The following is a 19769-nucleotide window of genomic DNA, read 5'->3' on the forward strand; positions in this document are numbered from 1 at the left end:
GCAGTTCCAGGGGCACAGGCCCCTCCAAGGGTTTGCACAGTGGCAGGAGCTGCCCCCCCCCCCACACCCGCATGGACAAGCCATGGCTCCGTCCCATGCCCACCCCACCAGGGCAGAGCCTGCCCCAGCCCCACTCTCTCCCTCACCACGGGGACCTTGACCTGCTCCTCCACACCCCTTACCACTCCCCTCCCCTTCCACAACAGACTTACCAGCTCTCCAAGCTGCGTTCCTCGCCACCTATGTGCTATGCTGCAGCTACACGCATGCACAGGTCATTTAATCGGCCAAATTATCAGCCACATCAGGACAATTTCCAATACAGTCAATTTTCTTTATATCGGTGCCGATCCAATATTGGACCGATGTATTGATGCACCTCTACTTCCAGGGGAAATTAATCAGTCAGCACCTATGGTGTAAAATATACTGAGCCTGAAGGCCAGTCTGGGAAACAGAATTTGGGTAAAAAAGGGCAACAATACTGGGAGCTTTGTTGATAAACCCATTATGTCCACATGCCAGTGACAGAGCTCTTTAAGCCAAAATGGAGCTAACATGATTACTGCTGCTGAATCCCTGTCACAGCTCACTTCAGATACTTGGTATTAGTGGATAGGTATATATGTTAACTCAAGGAGAAAAACATCAATCAGGAAACCAGGGTTCAGACACCCCTTCAGCATTTTTTTGTTCCAGTCCATACTGGACAGGACTAGTTGGTTAGATAATTTTATTTGCAGGAGACACTCAGCAGGATCAAATGCTTACCACTCCAATTAGGGTCCCTCTATGAATTGCCCATTGCACTGGTTTGTTAGATACAAAGCTACTGGTCTCATCTGGTGCGAAGTGCACCTGACCCATAAAAAGCAGCTTCTGCAGGATCTTACCTTTTGTATGTTCATGTAAAGCACTGCTGTATATCGTTACAAGACTGTTAACCTGTGCAGCATGGTAATAAGTGTGGTGTAGGCTAAATGAATCACTCCAAGTTAAAAAACACTGGAAAGCCATGTCTCTTTTGGAGTCCAAAAAATCTGGGTCTATAGATGCATTTGCTACCTTTATAGGCAGAGAAGCAGAAAACAACATTTTTGCATACTTGGAAAACATCCTTCCTATTAGTTTAATAATGTAAAGAGTCCTCCAGAGAATTGCACCCTCAAGATTATATAAGTAGATCCACAGATTTCAGTCACACCATGGAATATAAATGAAGTCTGTCATACTGGATGTCAGAGGCATGGTATTCAGGAGTCTAACGCATACTTTTTCAGATGTTTAAGGGTAAGTCAGTGGCTGAATCTCTTCTATGGCACATAAGCCACTGCTGATGTGGGGAATTTAATAATGGCCTCGGGAACTGTATTCTTTGGGCCAACTGTGATACTTTTTTATTTTTAAATTAATCCTGAGCCCCAGTGGAAGATTAGATTAATGGAAATGTTCACCTGCTGTAGTGACCTTCTTTGAATTAACTAATAAGTGAGGTACGGTTTACCTCAAGACTCCTTGAATTCTTCAAGCGAGTCCCCAATTGTAAAGCAGTTGGCAAATACTCTTGGTGCTGTGAAGATGAAAAGGCAGAACTATGCTATAAATGGCAATCTCTCTACTTGATCATTGCCATTATTCTATGCTCTGGGTTAACTGACATGTAAAAGCATGTCTCTTTACAAGTTTGGAGCTGTCAGCAAGAATGGGATTATAGAAGCCAAGTTTTTCAACCTATCTTTGGAAAAAGAGGATGAATTTGTTAAAATATCTCAAATCTAAAATAGAACATCAACCCCACTTCTTTAGGGCTACAAAATAATGAGTAAAACCTCCTCCCTATGAACTCCAGGAACCACTCACTTTATTGCAAGACTGAGATTGCACCAACTGTTAGTTATAACAGTATTTCATTAAAAGTGTTCCCAAAGAGGAACTAGGAAACAGGGTAGGAAGCAACAAAAGTTTACTGGAATACCAAACATCAATGACCCCTAAAAACCCAAAAAACAGTGGACTAATTTATAGGAGGTCTGAAATCACATTAGAGGAAAGAGGCAGCTGAAGAAAGGGGGAGGAGATATAGCTGCTCCATGCCTCTGTACAGTTACAAAGGAAGAGGCAGAGAGGCCTCTTGCAAGGAAACATCTGCTTCTTCCTTTGTGACTGATGATCTCTGTGGGTTAAAACAATAGGTGAAGGGCCTCTCTTTGGCTTCCTTTCTCTTAGGGTTTGTCAGGTATACTGCAGAGGACCAGAATATGGTTCTTGACTCTTGCAAAGTGAAACAATGGAATGATTCTTGGATTAAATAAGGCTACATCTCCTTGAACTGTTTCCTCACTTCTGCAGACTAAATGTGATTGGCTTTGCAGAGTGATAGCTATTCATCATGCCATGTGGTCTGAAATATCTAATACTGCCTATAAGCAAAAGTACAAACTACCAATCAGCCATCATCTGCAGCAGACTTCAGTTTTTCTCCATTCCCCTATTTCCCAACTAAGGTAAAAATCATATTTTAATTTACAAAGTGCATCGGTGGACTTGATAATGAGTAAAGTACATTTGTCTGAATTTTGTATATTCATTGGTTGGTTTCTCATCCTCAAGAGTAATTTTTGGAGTTCTTGCTTTCTGGACCTCTTATGGATATGTAAAAATACTCAAACTATGCCCAGGGACTTGATTACATCTCTCAGCTTTTTTTCAAAGTTACGATAAAAAAATTCCAGTTACTTTCCAGTCCAACCTCCTACTCATAGATTCCTTATAGAACGGCATGCCCCATAGCTAGGGAGGTGCATAGAACATATAGAAGATTATGCCATTTGTCCTGCACTACTCCCACAGGGATTTCTAATGTTTCTGCTACACAGAGCAAAAATTCCTGAAGTGTTTTAAAATCATCAGGTTGAGTGGAAGCAGGGAGAGCTATGGCCCTATCTACTGAGGAAAAAAGGGTCACTGCTGCTATTATGTATTTTTCCATACATGAAAAAGAAAAATTATTTTATATGTTCTTCCTATCATATAGTGAATTTCTGTGCCAGATGTCTCTGTCAAGTTAACTCCTGAGTATTTATAAAGAAAACTTGAATGCTAGAAAGGGCTGTGGCAATAAATTTCCTTGTTGATTATCTCCTACAAAGAGTTCAAAATAAGGTTTCCATGTTGCAAGTAAAAAAGACTGGGGCTCCGATATTCTTCCCAATATCCCACAGGTCCACAATGGCAGTGAATTCCCTTTCTAGCCAGTCGGGCTTTCTGAGCGGAAACAAAGCTGAGGGGCTGGAGTACCTTCTTAAAATAGTGACCCAATTGAGATTTTTTCACTGAAACTTTTTTTGACAGAGAATGCAGCATTTGCTGAAAATGGCATTTCTTGTAAAAATGTAAGAGACCAAGAGTCCCTTTCCTCCTACGCTATAAATAGCTTCATAGGTTGGGTGCTCAGGGAGCACGAGATAAAGGCTCAATCCATATTCTGCAAGATCTTTGTTTTTTCATATCAAAGGTCTTTGTTTCACTCCCAATGTGGAACTAGAAAAAGAATTTCAAAATAGCAAAATTTCCCGCAGGATATGAAAACCTATTCGCACCCAGCTCTGCTCCATTTTGTGTTCATAATTAGGGGAAGAATGCAGTAGGATTGAGTTTCTTCCAAGCAATGGAGTCATGAAGAGGCAACTGGTTAGCATTGGACAGAGCACTGTTCAAGCTGTAGGTCATAAGTCAGCACTAAAAAATGGCTTTGGTACAAAGGGAATCAATACCAAGAGAATGTGTTCGGCAGGTGCTACAAGTCATCACTACATCAGACACTGTCCTGTACCAATAAGTTAGTTGATGCCAAGCACAGTGCAGTGCAGCCTTTCACCTGAATTGTGCTCAGGTGACTCAGTTTATCATAACAACACGTGGTAATCTGGGCCACAACCTACCAGCACTGGGCTGTGCAGCATATCCTCTGGTTCAAGGAGACTGATCTAGGCTCAAATTATCTATATGAATAGGCTCTCTTTCCTGTGGCTCCTTAGGATGACTGGATAGAGAATAGAACTGCTTTTCTGGGCTCCTGTGAAGATTGCCTGAGGAGGGAGATCAGGAGCTCCTTCTTTACTAAGTAATATTATCAGTGCTCACTTGCCCTGTAGACACACACACACACACACACACACACTATTACTGTTCTCTTTCACCATGACATGCAGTTAAAAAAAAAAAAAAAGACTGAGAGACACATTCACCCCTTTAAACCCTTGTGTAAGTTCCTGCAGGGCATTAAGCTATACATGTGTCTGCAATACAAACAGTTGGCCAAAAGAATCAAATCTTGCATGGATGGGGCTCTCATATAAAAGAATTGGAATCCACATGGGTTCTGTGTCTGACGTAACAAGACCTTGTATGGGGTTGCCTGAGAAGGTGGCAAGAGGAAGTCTCAGATGTTTCAGTCCAACAGTCACAGAGAAGTGTACAGCAGTCAAAACAGTAAAACAAGTGATTGCTCTTGCTGTCAAAGTCAGGAATTGAGAACTAAGGGGGAGTTGTGATTGCCCTTTACACGCACTGTGATAAAAGAGCATAAAGGTACAACCGATGCTTGATGGATGCCGATAGTCAAGAAAAATCCCATCTCACACCTACATTAGAATCCAAACTTAAGTATGTGCATTCTCTCTCTAAGAAAAACGGTTTCAGGCTCAATACGAGGTAAAATTTAATGGTTTGTGACATATACAATGTTATACTAGATTATATGATGGCTAGATTATATATTTTCTGTGCTTAAAATCTAAGACTGTATCAAGAGAGGAGGTATAAAAGGTGTAGCCAGAACAAAAGGCAAACATGTCAAAGCACCACCTGCACTGCCCAATACAAAATCACTGACATGTTTAGGTGGAGAAACTCTTCATATAAGATTTTTGTGGGAGGAGGATGGAAATAAAGAGGTTGAAAGAGAACCCGTTAGGATTCATACCTGGAAAGCTTTTAGTGAATTAAAAAAACCTTTTAAAAATGTCCAGAAGATAGAAATGTGCTCAGTGAAGAGCAATTCAAGTTTTACAAATGCACTGAATCACCCCAAGATAGAGAAAATTAGTCCACAAAAAACATTTGGAAAAACATGCATATGTTATACATAAGATGGCAAGACTACATTAGAGAAATCCAACACTACGAGGGTAATTTTAGGCCTGGGTGCAGGGAGCCGGGAACAATCTGGGTGCACAGCTCCCATAGCCCTACCCCAAGCCACAGCCTGCTGAGAAAGGCCCTGACCCCACAACCCAGCCTGGCCCAGCCCCCAGCTGAGGCTGGGGCTGCAGGTCAGGCCAACCCAGGACAATTTCACAGCCTCTGCAGCTCCAGCCTGAGTCACAGCCAGCAGAGCTCTGTCCCTGCAGCCATCCCAGTCCCAGCCCTGGGTGAGGCAAATGGCGGGTCCGGACAGGGTTCTTCTCAGCCAGCTGCAGCTTGGGCTGGGGCTGTGGGAGCTGCATGCCCAGACTCCTCCTGCCTCCCTGCGCCCAGGCTGGGCTGGGCTGTCACAGAGCTGCTGTGGAGGACAGGGCTCCCCCCTCCTCCTCCTCACTCGCTGTGGAGCCAGGGGGGAGGGTTCTGTGCAATACTGCCTTGGGGTTCAGGGTGGGAGGGGTGCAGTGCTGGGTCCCGCTGTGGGACGGGGGAACCAACTGCAGGAAGTGCTTGGTGACTTTTTTCCCCTAGCAGTACACAGCCCCCCTGGCAAGCATACCCTCTGTTCTTTAGATTCTAGTGCTTGTACAGGAGGGCCTGGCCAGGGCTCAGGCAGGGGCTGGAAGAGACACTAGAGGACATCAGGTGGTCCCTGCCAACCCTGCCTTTCTGCAATTTCCCCCCTCTCCCTCTTCTTTGCCTCAGGCCTGGGGTAGGGGTATGGAGATGCCCCCGCTCTTGCTGCTCCAGTGGCAAGTGGGGGGTGGAGAGCGCCAGGCAGATGGGGATGGAGGATGAACCCCCCGCCTTCCCCACAGGCTACTGGCATCTCAACATGCCCCCCCTGCTCCTGTGGCTGGAGCAGAAAAGGGGCACGCTGGCCCAGGGTTTCTCACCCCCACCTCAGCCAGCCAGAGCAATGAGGAAAGGGAGGAGAGGGGTAGGGCCAAACCTGCTCTGCTGAAGCAGACAGCCCAACCCAGGGCTGCAAAGCATCCTGGGATGCTGGAGGACTGCGTGTTAACTTAAACCAGGAAGGGGTCTGGGACAGAAGTTCCATAAACCAGCTTGACCTAAATCAGTTAAGTTTGTTACTACATTCAACCAGGTTTATCTCAAATCAATTTCAGCCATTTTGAAAGTGGTTTATGTGCACTGGATTTCTGTTCTGTTACAGGTTTAAACCAGTTTCTAATCACTTAGACCAATCCACGTGCAACTTCTGTCCCTAGCCATAATCATTTTCATAAAGTGATTATGCCCATGTGACCGTTCTAGTAGGAACCTGGAAATGAATAATCACATCAGGAGTTTGCTTTGAAAGCAGAAGAGTTAGCATTTCATTAACTTAAAGAATCAAAACATGTACCAGTGCATATATATGAACTCTAATTGACAAAGCATTCTTACGCTCATATTTGCAGAGATGCGAGGGAAATCTTTAGCAATTACAGTAATAACTCTGTTATCCGGCATGAGTGGGGAATGGGGGGTACCAGTTATATAAAAATTCCGGTAACCTGAGGGCAGGGGGTTTTCAGCTGGATGAGGAGTGCTGGCAGTGCGGGGTGGTGGACAGCAGCAGCAAGCTTTCCCCACTGTGTGCGAGCTGCCCCCGCCACCCCGACCAGAAATTCCAGTTAGTGTTCCAGTTACTTAAATGCTGGTTAACACATCTTCTCCTAAACATGATTTGAACATAATTTTTTCAGAATCATCAGCATATACCCCACTACATACACTTTAGAAGTGTAACTTGAAAGTTATCAGCTCTACTGGACACCAACGAAAGTACAACAGGACTTACCCAATGTGTCTTTCAGATTTTTAACCAGGGAGCCTTTCTTCAAGCTGTTTTTTCGCTCCACATAGTTTGATGGCACATATCCTGTTTTGTTGGCTGCGTTTCTTACCCTCCACCATGTTTTGGAATCATCCAGCAGCCAGAGACGTTCATTCTTTTTGATGTCAAGTTCCTGATCCTGTTGTGCAGTGTAATCCCACTTTGCTATAACAATAACTTCTTCTGTCATCTTTCATGGAGTCCCCCTTTCCTACAAAAAATTGGAAACATTCATTAACACATTATATAACTACCCCTATTTTTTCAGCAAAAAGACTTAAAATTAATCTTCTAGTAACACTATGAAGTAAAAATCCTACAGAACGAAATAAATAGTATCAAGAAACAAAATGCTCAAACTGACCTCAAGAAAAAGCTACTGTATTATTTTATGACCAAATTATGGCATCTCAGTACCAAATTCTAGTCCTAAAATGGTGTTCAGTTATGTGGATTAATAGAAAAAGCATTACTGGACCAAAGGAAATACCAATGTGAAGTGTTTAGCTTAATATAATGACTAATTCAGTACATACACACTGAAAAAAGGTAGTACATTCCAAAGAAGGTGTTTCCTCTTCACCCTTATATGCTCTGAAGTACATCCCGTTATAATCACCTTTATTCTACCACATGCTTTACAACATCCAAAGTCTTTTGGTTAAAAAGCAGTGTATTTTTTAAAGTGGAAAATCTGACTATTTTTGGCTTTTTTACTAATGGAATTACAACTAGCTATGCTAAGTCTGTCTTCATAAAAACTGTGCTACTTTACAGAGCCTTTGCTCAACACCTCGCATAAAGCACAACATAAAAATTACACCACACTAGGATAAACCCTTCTTCCCTTCTACTTTCTGGAGTGCAAGGAAAGAATAGCTTACTGTAGTCCGTCAGTTAACTATATAGGAGACTACAACCATAGCTCCTTCAACTTCCCATCCTTCTGCTCATTTAAATCACAGAGTTCAGATAAGACTGTGTAAGTAATACTAGGGGCAGATGTTGCACCTGTCCTTGAATAAGTTGCATGTGCGTTGGCCCCTGGAACAGAAATATCCTGGGATTGGCATGATCATACATCATCCTTCTGATCAGGGTTTAATGAGAGGCTGAACAAACCACCACTTTTCTGCCACTAATTCAATGATATAATCCAAGGACAAACATTCTCACACACTTTGCAATGTACTGAAATAAACTGTTAGTATTTCTTATCCCATGAGCCTTTTTAGGATTCATCTTAGAACTGTGAACACAGACTTCTTTTCTGGCATTTTTGGTTTTGTTTTTTTTAAATTTAACTGCAAAATCTACATTTTTAGAGCGACCCAAGGCAGAATGTCTTGTATTTGAAAGCTTGTCTAATGTTATTGCAACTACATGGTCTAAAAGAAGATATCACTCAAAAAAATCCATCTCTTGCATAATTTCTGAACCATTGTGGCTTTTACATCACTATTATACCGAAGAGACTAGTAACATTCAAACAACTATTGAAAGACTATCTTGTTATATCCTCTTAATTCCTTGAAAATATTTCACTGACGTCATAAAGGACTTTTCTAAACTAGACAGCTTCAGACTACTGCTTTTTTTTAAAGCCTTTACAGTTAAATTCAGTAACTGATTTTTGAAAACTTGAAGTCAGATCTCCATTTGTAACAACCTTGAAAAAACAGTTTTTAAAAGATTTTAATTCCAACAACTCTGACCTTTTCCATATATATGTAATTTCAATATTATTACCTCATGATCAGGATCTCATTTCAGCTGTAGTGTGCTAAAATTTTCTTAAACATGATTGAGTTATATATGGTTGAAAGGTAATACAACCATTATTTGAGAATTATGCTGTTTAAAATGGAGTTTATACTAGAGAAAGTAACTGTAAGTAGCATTTGGGGGGTTTTTTTTGTTTGTTTGTTTTTTGCTTATGGTGGTTTGCATTTCCAAATTAAATTATTGAACTACATATTTCTCCCTCTACAGTGCAGGCTGGGCAAACTCAGAACTAGATACACCTGCAGGAGGCTGTAATACCATGGGAGGGATATGAAAAATCAAATGCATCTTTAAACCTTAAGTAACTTAAACAGACACCACAAACATTAGGATGCCTTTATCACAATCAGTGTTAGTCTGCTAGGGTTAAAGGCTTCTAGGGGCATTTCTACACGTGCTCTGAGAGGTGGCTCTGAGCGCCGCTCTAATTTAAAGCACCCACAGCATCTCATGTATCCGCATCCCTGTGCTGAAAAATGGCAGTGGAGGTGCTTTAACTAAAGTTGGTTTGACCAGCTTTAGTTAAAGCACCTCCTGCTACCATTTTTCAGCACATGGACGTTAATGCACAAGACGCTGGAGTCTACTAGAGAGCAACAACTACCATGCTCCAACAGACTCGATTAATTGAGACTGCTCCGACATGCTGTAATTACAGCGCATCCCAGCAGCCTTGCTGCACATATATAGACACCCTCAGTGTTTGACTATTTGGTACAGCCAATCCATTCTTCCAGTTAAAACAAAACTGAATTTGTCAACTGACCCATCTATTGTTGTGTAACAACAACAGTTTTTAATTGGCATGGAGGTCACAACAGAAGATGGGGAGGTTCTGATAATTAATTGCAGAAAATGGATTCTACTGAAAGAGTAGGGCACAGTTACATTCTTAAAATAACATTCCCCTCTAATAGCAAGGAAGCTATAAACTTGCCAAATCCCACTCCTAACAAATTTGCATCCTTGTCATCAATTCACATAAGCCAGACAAACAAAACTGAGGATCAACAGGATGATGTTGCCAGAGGGAAACTGTAGTTGAAATTGTTCTACATGTTGATGCTGTCAATATAATCTCCCTCCAATTTAGACCGGCTTATTTCATCTCAGCAACTGAAATAAAATGGTCAATTCTCACTGGTCTTTTGGACACGCATACCCTGGAGAAAGCTACTAGGACATGACAATGAGGTTAAAGGATAAGGCTGTGAGGAGAGCAGCAATTGCCAATTTTACTTTTTTGGTAGTGCTCAAGCTCACATTAAAGGTTCAAATTTTTATTTTTGTAAATGCATGGAAAACATCAATCCCATCTCTCCCCCAAATAAAAATCTGCTAAGACAAAGACCATGCTATATACTAAGACCTGCTATATTTCACATGGGGTGTCAAGAAGAGTAGTCCTGCCCCTGCAATGATGAGCTATTGCAATAGAAATAACTGAGATTCCCGCTTTATTAAACACATTTTGCCTCCTGGTGTTTTACTTGTTCATGCAGTAGACAACTGTTTTCAGTACTGGACTTGCTTTTGAGATGGAGCAGTGATCTGTCCTATTTGATGCTAGGAGCCAGATCCCTGGGTCTAAGTGAACATTGTTCAGTACAGCAACTGGAGGAGTGGAGGTCGATAGTAGGGGATGATGCTGAACTACTTTTATTCCTCTAAAATTGGAGGACTGAATTGATCCCAGTAAAAATTTTGCAGCCTAGAGACCACCTTAGATTACACTGGCTGCAAATCCCATCTTGCCGCTGGCCACATTGAAGGAGGAAACATTCAGAGTTGACAAGGTCAACTTTATATTCTTGGAATTTCCCTCTGTTAGGAAATCCCCAGCACCTACATTAGGGCAGTTAATTTCCCCTTTGTGCTGTCAGGAGACACAATCAAAGTCTAAAAAAAAAGGGAGAAAGGTGGTAGTATCCCAATGTAGGAGTCAAAAGTGACTTTACTTACATGGGGGGAACCCCTATACTACATGATTTTTAGAGAGCAGTACAGAAAGAGATCTTATGACCAATCTAATGATTTGTTCATGCAAGACCAAATCCAGTTAGGTTTTTAAAGCCTGGGCCTAAACAGTCTTGTTAAAGTCAATGGAACTAGCTGGTACTTAAAGTTGGAAAGTGGTTAAAAGCTTCTTGAACTGGAATCACTCACATGACAAAGAAATACACGCGAGAGAGCGCGCACGCACGCACACACACACACACAAAGTGTGATTTGAGGAAGGAGGTATCAAAAAGGAGGAGAGAGAATCACTGTTTTGGAGTAAGAGTGGACCTGCACTCTTTGGAAAGGCTTAAAGGATAGTGACACTTATACATTTGAGAGTTTAACTGCTAAGAAAATGACTGGGAGATAAGAACGAGATAAAAGCTAAAAAAAGGATACTTTGTGGTTATGGGAATAAAGAGATGCATGTTCATTATATTGGCAACAGACGGACTTTGAGAAAGACAAACTCCGTGAAGAAAGTTTCAAACTCTCAGGGTGAAATCAGACCCCAAAATAGGTATTTGTATTATTTGCATTTTGGAAGGGAGTGGAGAATGATGACAATGTATAAGATGCTAATGTAATATGGTGCTGAATGTCATATCAACAAATGTAAATAAATGAAATAAGGGAGGGGAAAACTTAAGCAAGTTTTCAGGAGAGTAGCTGTCATTCCCAGAGTATCAGAATAGCTTTTGAAGATTCACTACGTATATTACATTTAAAAAAAAAAATCTATCAGTGCAGCTTTTAGCTTGCACAATTAGAAACCATAGTCAAGTGCAAGAGATTTCCAACAGCGATGTCAATATGACTCCCTCACACCAGAAACTGGCTGCCCTCTGGCCTCTCTACCCTGTGAAAACAGTACAAAAGGGGCTGGGTCAAAGTAAAGAATCTGGTCCCCACACAGCTAGTTTAAAATAAGGTCATATTTTAAAAGACATCAGAAGAAAACTCATAAATGGGTATTTAACTAAAAAATAAAAATAACCACAAAACACAACCAAGAACCTATCCACAGAGGTTGGCAATTTTTCAGCACTGCCCACAATAATAAGGATGCTGCTTTACTTTGCCATATAGGTACAGTTTTGTTTTCATTCAGCTTTACTGGTTTAGTTAGTGGCTGGTTATTTGTTTTACTTGTAATAGCATAAGTGCACTTCCCACAAAATGTTTACTTCTCTGCAGACAGTCCACATAATAGTTATGTGAGGGATCGGCCTCCCACAAGCTTTTCCTAGAATGCTAACATTGGTCTTTAAGTTTGTTTTTATTGCTACTGCATTTTGCTGCAATTTTATAGTTTTCTATTTCATTTCTTTTGCAAGGATTTGTAGTCTATCACTATATATAGTAAAAACAAAACAGTCACTGGCCTCTCAGATCCACACACACACACACACACACACACACACACACACACACTTGCTCAGCAGGAAGGATTTTTGAAGCTCATCCATCTCTAATTACAATCTTCATAAATAAGTCACACATCACACCCTTTCTAAAAGTAAGAGCATTTTTGTGCTTCATTAGGTCCTCTCTCAGTCAAATCCATGACGAAATCAAAAGAATACTTACCTCACTTCTCTGCATTGCAACTTTCAACTAGACCGAGATCAAAGACATAACAGGGTTTGTCCTAATAATTGTAAAAACCTTCAGCAGTTCAAGGTTTCAGCCTAATAACTGAAACATGGCCATATTCTGACTACAGTAAATGAAAAGCATATGCATTAACCAAGACTAACTGGGTCCCTTTAATCAGATTATACAAAAGTAAATAGGGGCCTTAGAATCACAGTTCTCAAAAGCTGATGCTATTTAAATCTATTTATTCCACAATGCCATGCTCCATTTGTGTCTCTAGCTATATTAATCAGCAGTCTAAAAATAAATGAATGAAATCAATTTTGCTGGGGTCATCTAACCTCAGCAGTCTTTCCTGTCCAAGTGCAGTGGGTCTGGACATGATGATCATTATGGTCTCTTCCAGCCCCTAACATCTATAAAACTATGAAAGACTGCATGAGTGATAACCAGGTTAGACTTTCTTCATGCTGAGATAACAATTCTGAAGAAAGGTTTTGTCAAACTGCCATACTTTAATGTCACCAGCAACTGCACAAGCTTTCAATATTTTGTTATTCTGAGCCTGGAGATCATCTAGTATCTTCCTACCACAGCCTCAGTCTATGGAGTCCACGTAGATGGTCAAAGACTTAAAGCAGATTTTCTACATTGGCACTGTTTCCAAACAGAAACAGTTTAAGCCAACTTTCTGAAAGGATTTTTTAAAAAATTTTTTTTACTAAAAAATTACTTTATATATAAAAGCTGAGGAGCACAAATACTCTCCAAACCTCACATGGTTCAAAGGAAAACGTTTAGTAAGATGCTCTAAATGATATAACTAGAACTCCAAACCTACTTTTAGGCAGACATTTTGATTGAACTTGTATGACACTATGTTGGTTTTAGGGAAGTGAAGACTTCTCATAAGGAGGTAAAACTTCTCTCTCAAACATAAGACACTAGAAGCCAGTAAATTCACTTCGCTCTTTAAAACAGATGCTTCAAAATATTTTCCAGCAAAACAGCAGCTGCATGACCAAGACTGCAGAAGTATTGGAATATTTAAAGCCATCTTGCCATGGGTTAAACCAGGGGTGGGCAATTATTTCAACCGAAGTGCCACTTAATAGGGCTGTGTGAAACAGCACTGTTTTATTTAGACTTCCATTTCACCGTTTTGATGGTACCGTGTTTCATTTTGTTTTGAAGCATTGTTCCATTCCATTGAAACAGCTTCGCTGTTTTGATGTTTCATCCATAGGCTGTAACGGGGAATCATGAAACTGCCTATAACTTTTTCATTCAAATCAGGCAAGAAGTGACAATAGCAGGCCTGGAAAACAGCTTCATGGCCCCTTCTGTGGCCATGAAGCCTGCCAAGTTTCAAGGAGATAGGTGCAGAGGTGTCTTGGAAACTACACCTCAAGCTGCTGACAAACAAAACTCATGATGTATAACTGTGTGCGTGTTAAGATGCAGCTGTTTTTCTGTCCCTCCCCCAGAGCACTGGGATTGGGAAGCAACCTCAGGGAAGGATGACAGTCACTGGCCAGCTACACAGTCAATATCAGAGCAGTCCTTCCCCCGTCTTTTGTTTCATTTCAATTTCACTGTTTCAAGCTTGAAACGAGTCGAAACAGTGGCAAAACAAAACACCCGGCGAAATCTTGCACAGCCCTACCACTTAAAGTTTTGGTGAGCTGTCAAGGGCTGCACAGAGTCTTTCAGAAAATAAAAATTTAAACAAATTATTGATAGAAACAAATCACATACTAAAAGTCAAACATCTACTGTAATATACTTTAATCTTATTTCAAAAAATAATTTACCCTGATTTATGTTTTTTTAGTGTATATAGAGGTGACTGCATAATAGCTTAAAATAAAGTCTTACTCTTGGATATTGTGTGGGGTGGAGGGGTGGGTTTTTTGGGATGGTTGGGTAGTGTGTGTGTGCACGCGTGTGTGTGTGTTGGGGGGGGTACATGTCTTGGGAATGGGCCAGGGGACGCATGCAGAGCTCACTCAGGAGGTGAGATGCAGGTGCAATCCACTGTCTCCCCCCACCCATTCCAGCCTGCGGCTCCCCCATAATATTCCCACCCAGAGCAGCCGGCACCATACTGCTGCCTGCATCTACTGATGGCACAACCTCAGTCCATACAGCTTCTCGGAGAGGTTGCTCCCACTGCTCCCCAGGTACCACTTGGCTCCACTCACCTCCAGCAATTCTTCCTTCCCTTCTGCACAGCTCAAGCCACTTTCCACCCACTTGGCTTCCCACAGGTGGCGGCACATTGCACTGCATGGGCAGAGTGGGTGGAAGGCAGGTGGAGCTGGAGCGCTACACACCCAGGCAAGAACCACCCAGCTGCAGATTCCCCACACCTGGCTGGGCATGTAGTGTCCAGCCACCACTTCCCCATGCTACCTGCTGCCCGAAGCAACAGAGGAGGAAGAGGAGCCACTGGAGGCAAGGAGAGCTGAGCAGTACCCAGGTGGCTGCAGCAGCCAGAGCAGCCCTGCCAGGAAGCTGTGGTTGCCGGCCAGAACTGGGGTGGTGCTGTCAGTGGATGCAGGGCAAGTGCACAGGGTGGGCTTTGCCCCATGCAGAGTGCTGCAGGGGTAGCTGCGGGCTGGATACAATCAATTGGCAGGCTGGATCCGGTCTCCAGGCTGCATTTTGCCCACCCCTGGCTTAGACCAAGGTTGTCCAACTTCTGAGGGGCTAGGGGCCCTCCCACCCATACAATGAATGGACCACAAAGCTTGCCAGCAGGAACCACCCTACCTCCACTCCCCACAGCACCATGCCATCACGTAGGCCAGGGGTGGGCAATTATTTTGGGCAGAGGGTCGCTTACTCAGTTTTGGCAAGCCATCGAGGGCCACATGACAGGCAGCCCGGGGCAGATTAATATTAATTTTCAAAAAATTTTAGGGGTCCCACAGGTCTGATAGAATGGTCTGGTGGGCTGCATTTTGCCCACCCCTGATGTAGGCAGTCCTCCCACCCCCCTTGCTACATCACTCAGAGTCTCTGGATCCCATGGGCCTCCTTGGTATTGTGAGTGTGCTATCCTGCCCCCAGGGGCAGGAGTAAGAAGTGGAAGATGAAGAAAGGAGGGGGAGCCCAGAGACTTCTGCAGCAACAGCTGAAGCAGTGGAGGAGTTCAGTGCCTGGACAAGGAGCCTGAGGGTCACAGGTTAACTCCTGGGGTGCTGAATGCAGGCTGCCAGTTGAACAGCCCTGACTCAGACCTCCTGCTCAAAGTTTTCATGATAGAATTGGAGGCCCAAGCTGCACTGGCATTTACCTACTTGTATTGGGATGATTCAGTTGCAACAGTGCTATAGGTACAAAAGAAAGAGGTGCAAAATTTCTAATGTCTTTACTTCTACACAAGAAAAGTCTTCAAGATTTCTAGTTCTTAATGATTTTAGAATCCAAAAAAAGGGTATTCACTGAACAAATGTTACAAAGGAAGACTATCACTGATTCAAATGGTAATGCTACTTCTGATTCTTCAATAATCTGCAGATTCTGTACAAACAGAAACCAAAGAGATATTTGTCCTCTTCACTATTTGTCTAGAGAAAAGGTAAATATAGCTGCAGTATTACTAGGATCATGAATAATTAAGCCTTCTGACAGACTTTCCATGGTAAGATACAACCACTATACAAATTTCAAATCAGGACAGTATTTTAAACGCTTCATTTTCATTTAAAGAGGAAAACACTGAAATGTAAATGATACAAACTGATCTAACATATTTGAAATTAATGTTGAACATATATTATCACTACTATACAAACACAAATTATATGGTTAATTTGAAGGAATTTAACTGGCTTTGGAATATCAAACTTATAGAAGTGCTAATCGTGTATTAATATAGAATGAAATAGGGATCTATTCATACCATATTATTTTGCAAAGGAAAAATAAATCTTTTAGAGCAAAGGTCGGCAATGTTTTGCAAACACAGGCTGCAGCTTGCAACCTGGACAACACTGTGGGAAACCATTTCCCACCTTCCTTCTAGCATCTCTTTAAATGCAGATGTCAGCCAGATCTGCCCCATGGGCTGCAGGTTGCTTACCCCTGTTTTAGAGAGCCATTAAATAGAAGAAAAAAAAGGGCGAAGGATTATAACTTAAAGAGCAGTTGAAAACTAAACCAATGGAACCTTTTCTGATTGAATGCTGTAAGAAAAAAAGACTGTTCACATTGTTTCGTATCTAATTTGAAACCTACAGTGCTAGGATAAGGAGCTATATATTCTGTGTAGTGACACAGGTGTATCTCTCTCTCATACATACATACACACACACATATACATATATACAAACACACATATATATATACATATACATACACGTACGTGTGTGCGTGTGCACCAGGTCTCTTATACTGACTCCATATACATCTCCTCATGAATTCTTTTAAAATATTTATAATCCAGTTATTCCTTTCTGTAAAAAGACTGCCAGCCAGTCTGCTTAGAAGCAGTACATCTTGGAGAAATAATTCAACCTAATTAAAAAACAACAACAACAACCACCCTAGCTCATAACTGTTCAGATTACAAGCCATGATTTCCCCAACCCCAAGCCACAAAACTAACATTCAATTTATACACAGGGGAAACCTATAACTGGGCCCCTCAACAACCTTAACTTGCAGTATTTTGTACATGCAATAAGAATCTCAAATCAGATTTTTTTTTACATTTAAGTTTTTCTTATTCTTTTATGCATTTAACATTTTGAATTCTATCCTTTATTATTTGATTTTCTTGTAGGATTTTGAAAGGCTAATAGCACTTCAAGGTCTTCATCTGTAACTACTGACATCCAGTAAAAAACCCTGTTTTTGCTAAAAGTGAACATAAAAACATGGGGTCAACTTTATGTGCAGGGTCAAATTCTAATTGGAACTATATAGTATGTGATGATATTACTACCTTTTCAAAAAGTTATTACTGAAAGTTAAATCACCTCACACTTTCATATGAAGCAGCTATACTCTTGGTACAGTCTTGATACCATTTTGGGAAGTATTTATGTAGCTGGTTCATTATCCAAATAAATGAGAAACAAGTGAAGACAATATAAAGACAGTAAAACAGCCGAAGACATTTTCATGCGTTTTATAAGCATTTTAAATAAGTTCCATGTATAGTTGACAAACTAAAGTATACATTCTACACTGTTACAAAAAAAGACCCATTTTTCTCTTTGTGTAGTGTAGGAGGAGCTATAGCTTAATTTCTTGAATGCTGATACTGCTTTTCTACGAACAATGATTTTAAAACCTTAAACTCAGTAAGAGCAACTTTGAAGCTACTCCAGTAGGTGTTCTGAACTCAGGATGGTTGCTTCTTTAGCTAACTTAGCACATTTCGCCGCTGGAAAGAAGAAAACCATCTCTGTTAGGCTAGGGACAAACATTCAAAAAACCTGAACTGATTCAATCTTTGCAGGTTAGTTTAACCTGGCTAGGCTAAACCAGTTTGTAACTGTACACATATGCCCTCTGGACTGAAGAAAAGCAGACACATACCTGCAGTGGCTCAGGGTAGTAGCTGGGGGGTGGTCTGTACTAACAGGTTTTGTACATGTAACTGATGTGGAGGGTCTCAAGTTTTCGTGTGTGTACGTACACACACTAATACTGCAGGTATTGTATCTGACCGATATGGAAGGTTTTAAGTTATGCATGTGTGCATGATATATCTCTTACACACACACACACACACACACACACACACCCCCCTTAAAACCCTCCGTATCAGTCAGATACAGTACCCGCAATATTAGTATATGTGCTAATTATGTGTGTGCGTGCATGTGGGCATATGCATGTCTGCGTTCACTAACTGTATAAAATTATTAAAATGTTATATAATGCACGTAACATATGTAACTATATATACACATATACCTATAATTGTATGTTCACAATGTATAACTTATTATGCAGTTATGCTTAGAAAATCAGGTTCTTGAGGAGAACTGGAAAAACAATGTGGAGAAATTTTGTCCCAAGCATCTAACCTCCAGGAAAATTAAGCCAGTAATGTTCCTGCAACTGCATCATGTGCTGTTAAGAGATCTTAATATAAACATGACTGGCATCCATTTGATTAATTTTTCAAGTCCCACAAGAGGGATCCTTCTGGAAATGTTGAATTCAAATAATTATTCTCCCCCTACACCATACATTTTAATTTTAAGCAACCATGCTCATGGTACAATTCTGCTATCATTAAGAGAGTTATTTATATAGCTGGTTTATTACCTGAAACTCCTCCTTTGAGGTCTGAAAAATTATTTGCATGGAGATATGTCATTTCCATTTAGAAATTCACTTGCAACTGGCGGGGGAGGAGGTTGTTGTCCTGTTTTGCCTTTTTATACATTTGAAACTCAGTTTCAGCAGATTTATGGTTTAGATGCAAGATGAGGTAAAAAAAAAATCAGGAAATTCTGTAAATGAGTGAGTTTGTTCTGGGTTCATCTAAGCATCAAACTCAAAATGAAACTCAAGGGATAAAAAACCCCTGTGAACAGGAACTTTATTATTCTTATGAAAATCTGTCCGGGGCGGGGGGAATGCATCTTATGAACAACTCTAATTATTTCAATTAAGCACATAGTACCAGAGGTTCTTGTCACAGGCACACAATAGCCCCCTCAGAAGTAACTGCCACAAAAGAAAACAGCTATTTTAGCCCTCCCCTGCACAGATCAAAACAAACTGACAACTATGAGACCTGAAGAAAACAGCATACTTGTACGGCAACTGAAGAATTCAGAGAACACTAATGTGTGGAAAATCAGCCAAGACATCTGCACAATAATTAACTCAAGTTTACAGATGTGAAACAGTTTGAGAGACATTAAAGCTAGGTACAGACATTCAAAAAGGCTCAGATGAAATCGATCTAAGTTACGTAGTTTTCTGTAAGTGGCATAGTTTAGATCAGTAGCAAGCAGAACATACATTCATCCTTTGGTGGTAGGGAGGTAGGAGGGCCATTTTTACCCTGCCATTTTTAAACCAGTCTCTGTGCACCAAACTTCTGTTCTATTACAGGTATACACTGGTTGTGTGTGCTGAACTTCTATTTGTTACGGGTATAGACGAGTTTCCGATCACTTATTCTGGTTTGTGTACAATGTCATCTAACCTGGGGTAAATGACTTGTTCAGGGTATAGTCTCAGTGACAAAACCCAGAACTTCTGACACTTATTTGGTTTAAAAGTGAAGACAAACACTTCCCAAACTGTAGCATGTGAACTACTTGTAGGTAGTCAAATAGGCAGGAGATGGGTCACTATACAT

At 41.1% G+C, this 19769-nt stretch overlaps 1 protein-coding gene across 5 annotated transcripts in view; it reads right to left on the reverse strand.

Annotated features, from left to right (window-relative positions):
* NCK2 (NCK adaptor protein 2) overlaps nt 1–19769 on the reverse strand; it is a 157377-nt gene that overhangs the window by 48107 nt on the left and 89501 nt on the right. For 3 of the 5 annotated variants that reach the window (XM_019524955.1, XM_019524952.1, XM_019524953.1), the window contains one exon: nt 7008–7256. In XM_019524955.1, the coding sequence (XP_019380500.1) occupies nt 7008–7235 (228 nt within the window). In that variant the 5' untranslated portion in view covers nt 7236–7256. Of the gene's footprint in view, nt 1–7007; nt 7257–17418; nt 17497–19769 lie in introns of those variants that run through there. The other 2 variants (XM_019524954.1, XM_019524956.1) reach the window with 2 other exon arrangements.

Source organism: Gavialis gangeticus, unplaced genomic scaffold, assembly GCF_001723915.1.
Source record: "Gavialis gangeticus isolate Ggan-Ray unplaced genomic scaffold, GavGan_comp1, whole genome shotgun sequence".
In the NCBI taxonomy this organism is placed as follows: Eukaryota; Metazoa; Chordata; order Crocodylia; family Gavialidae; genus Gavialis; species Gavialis gangeticus.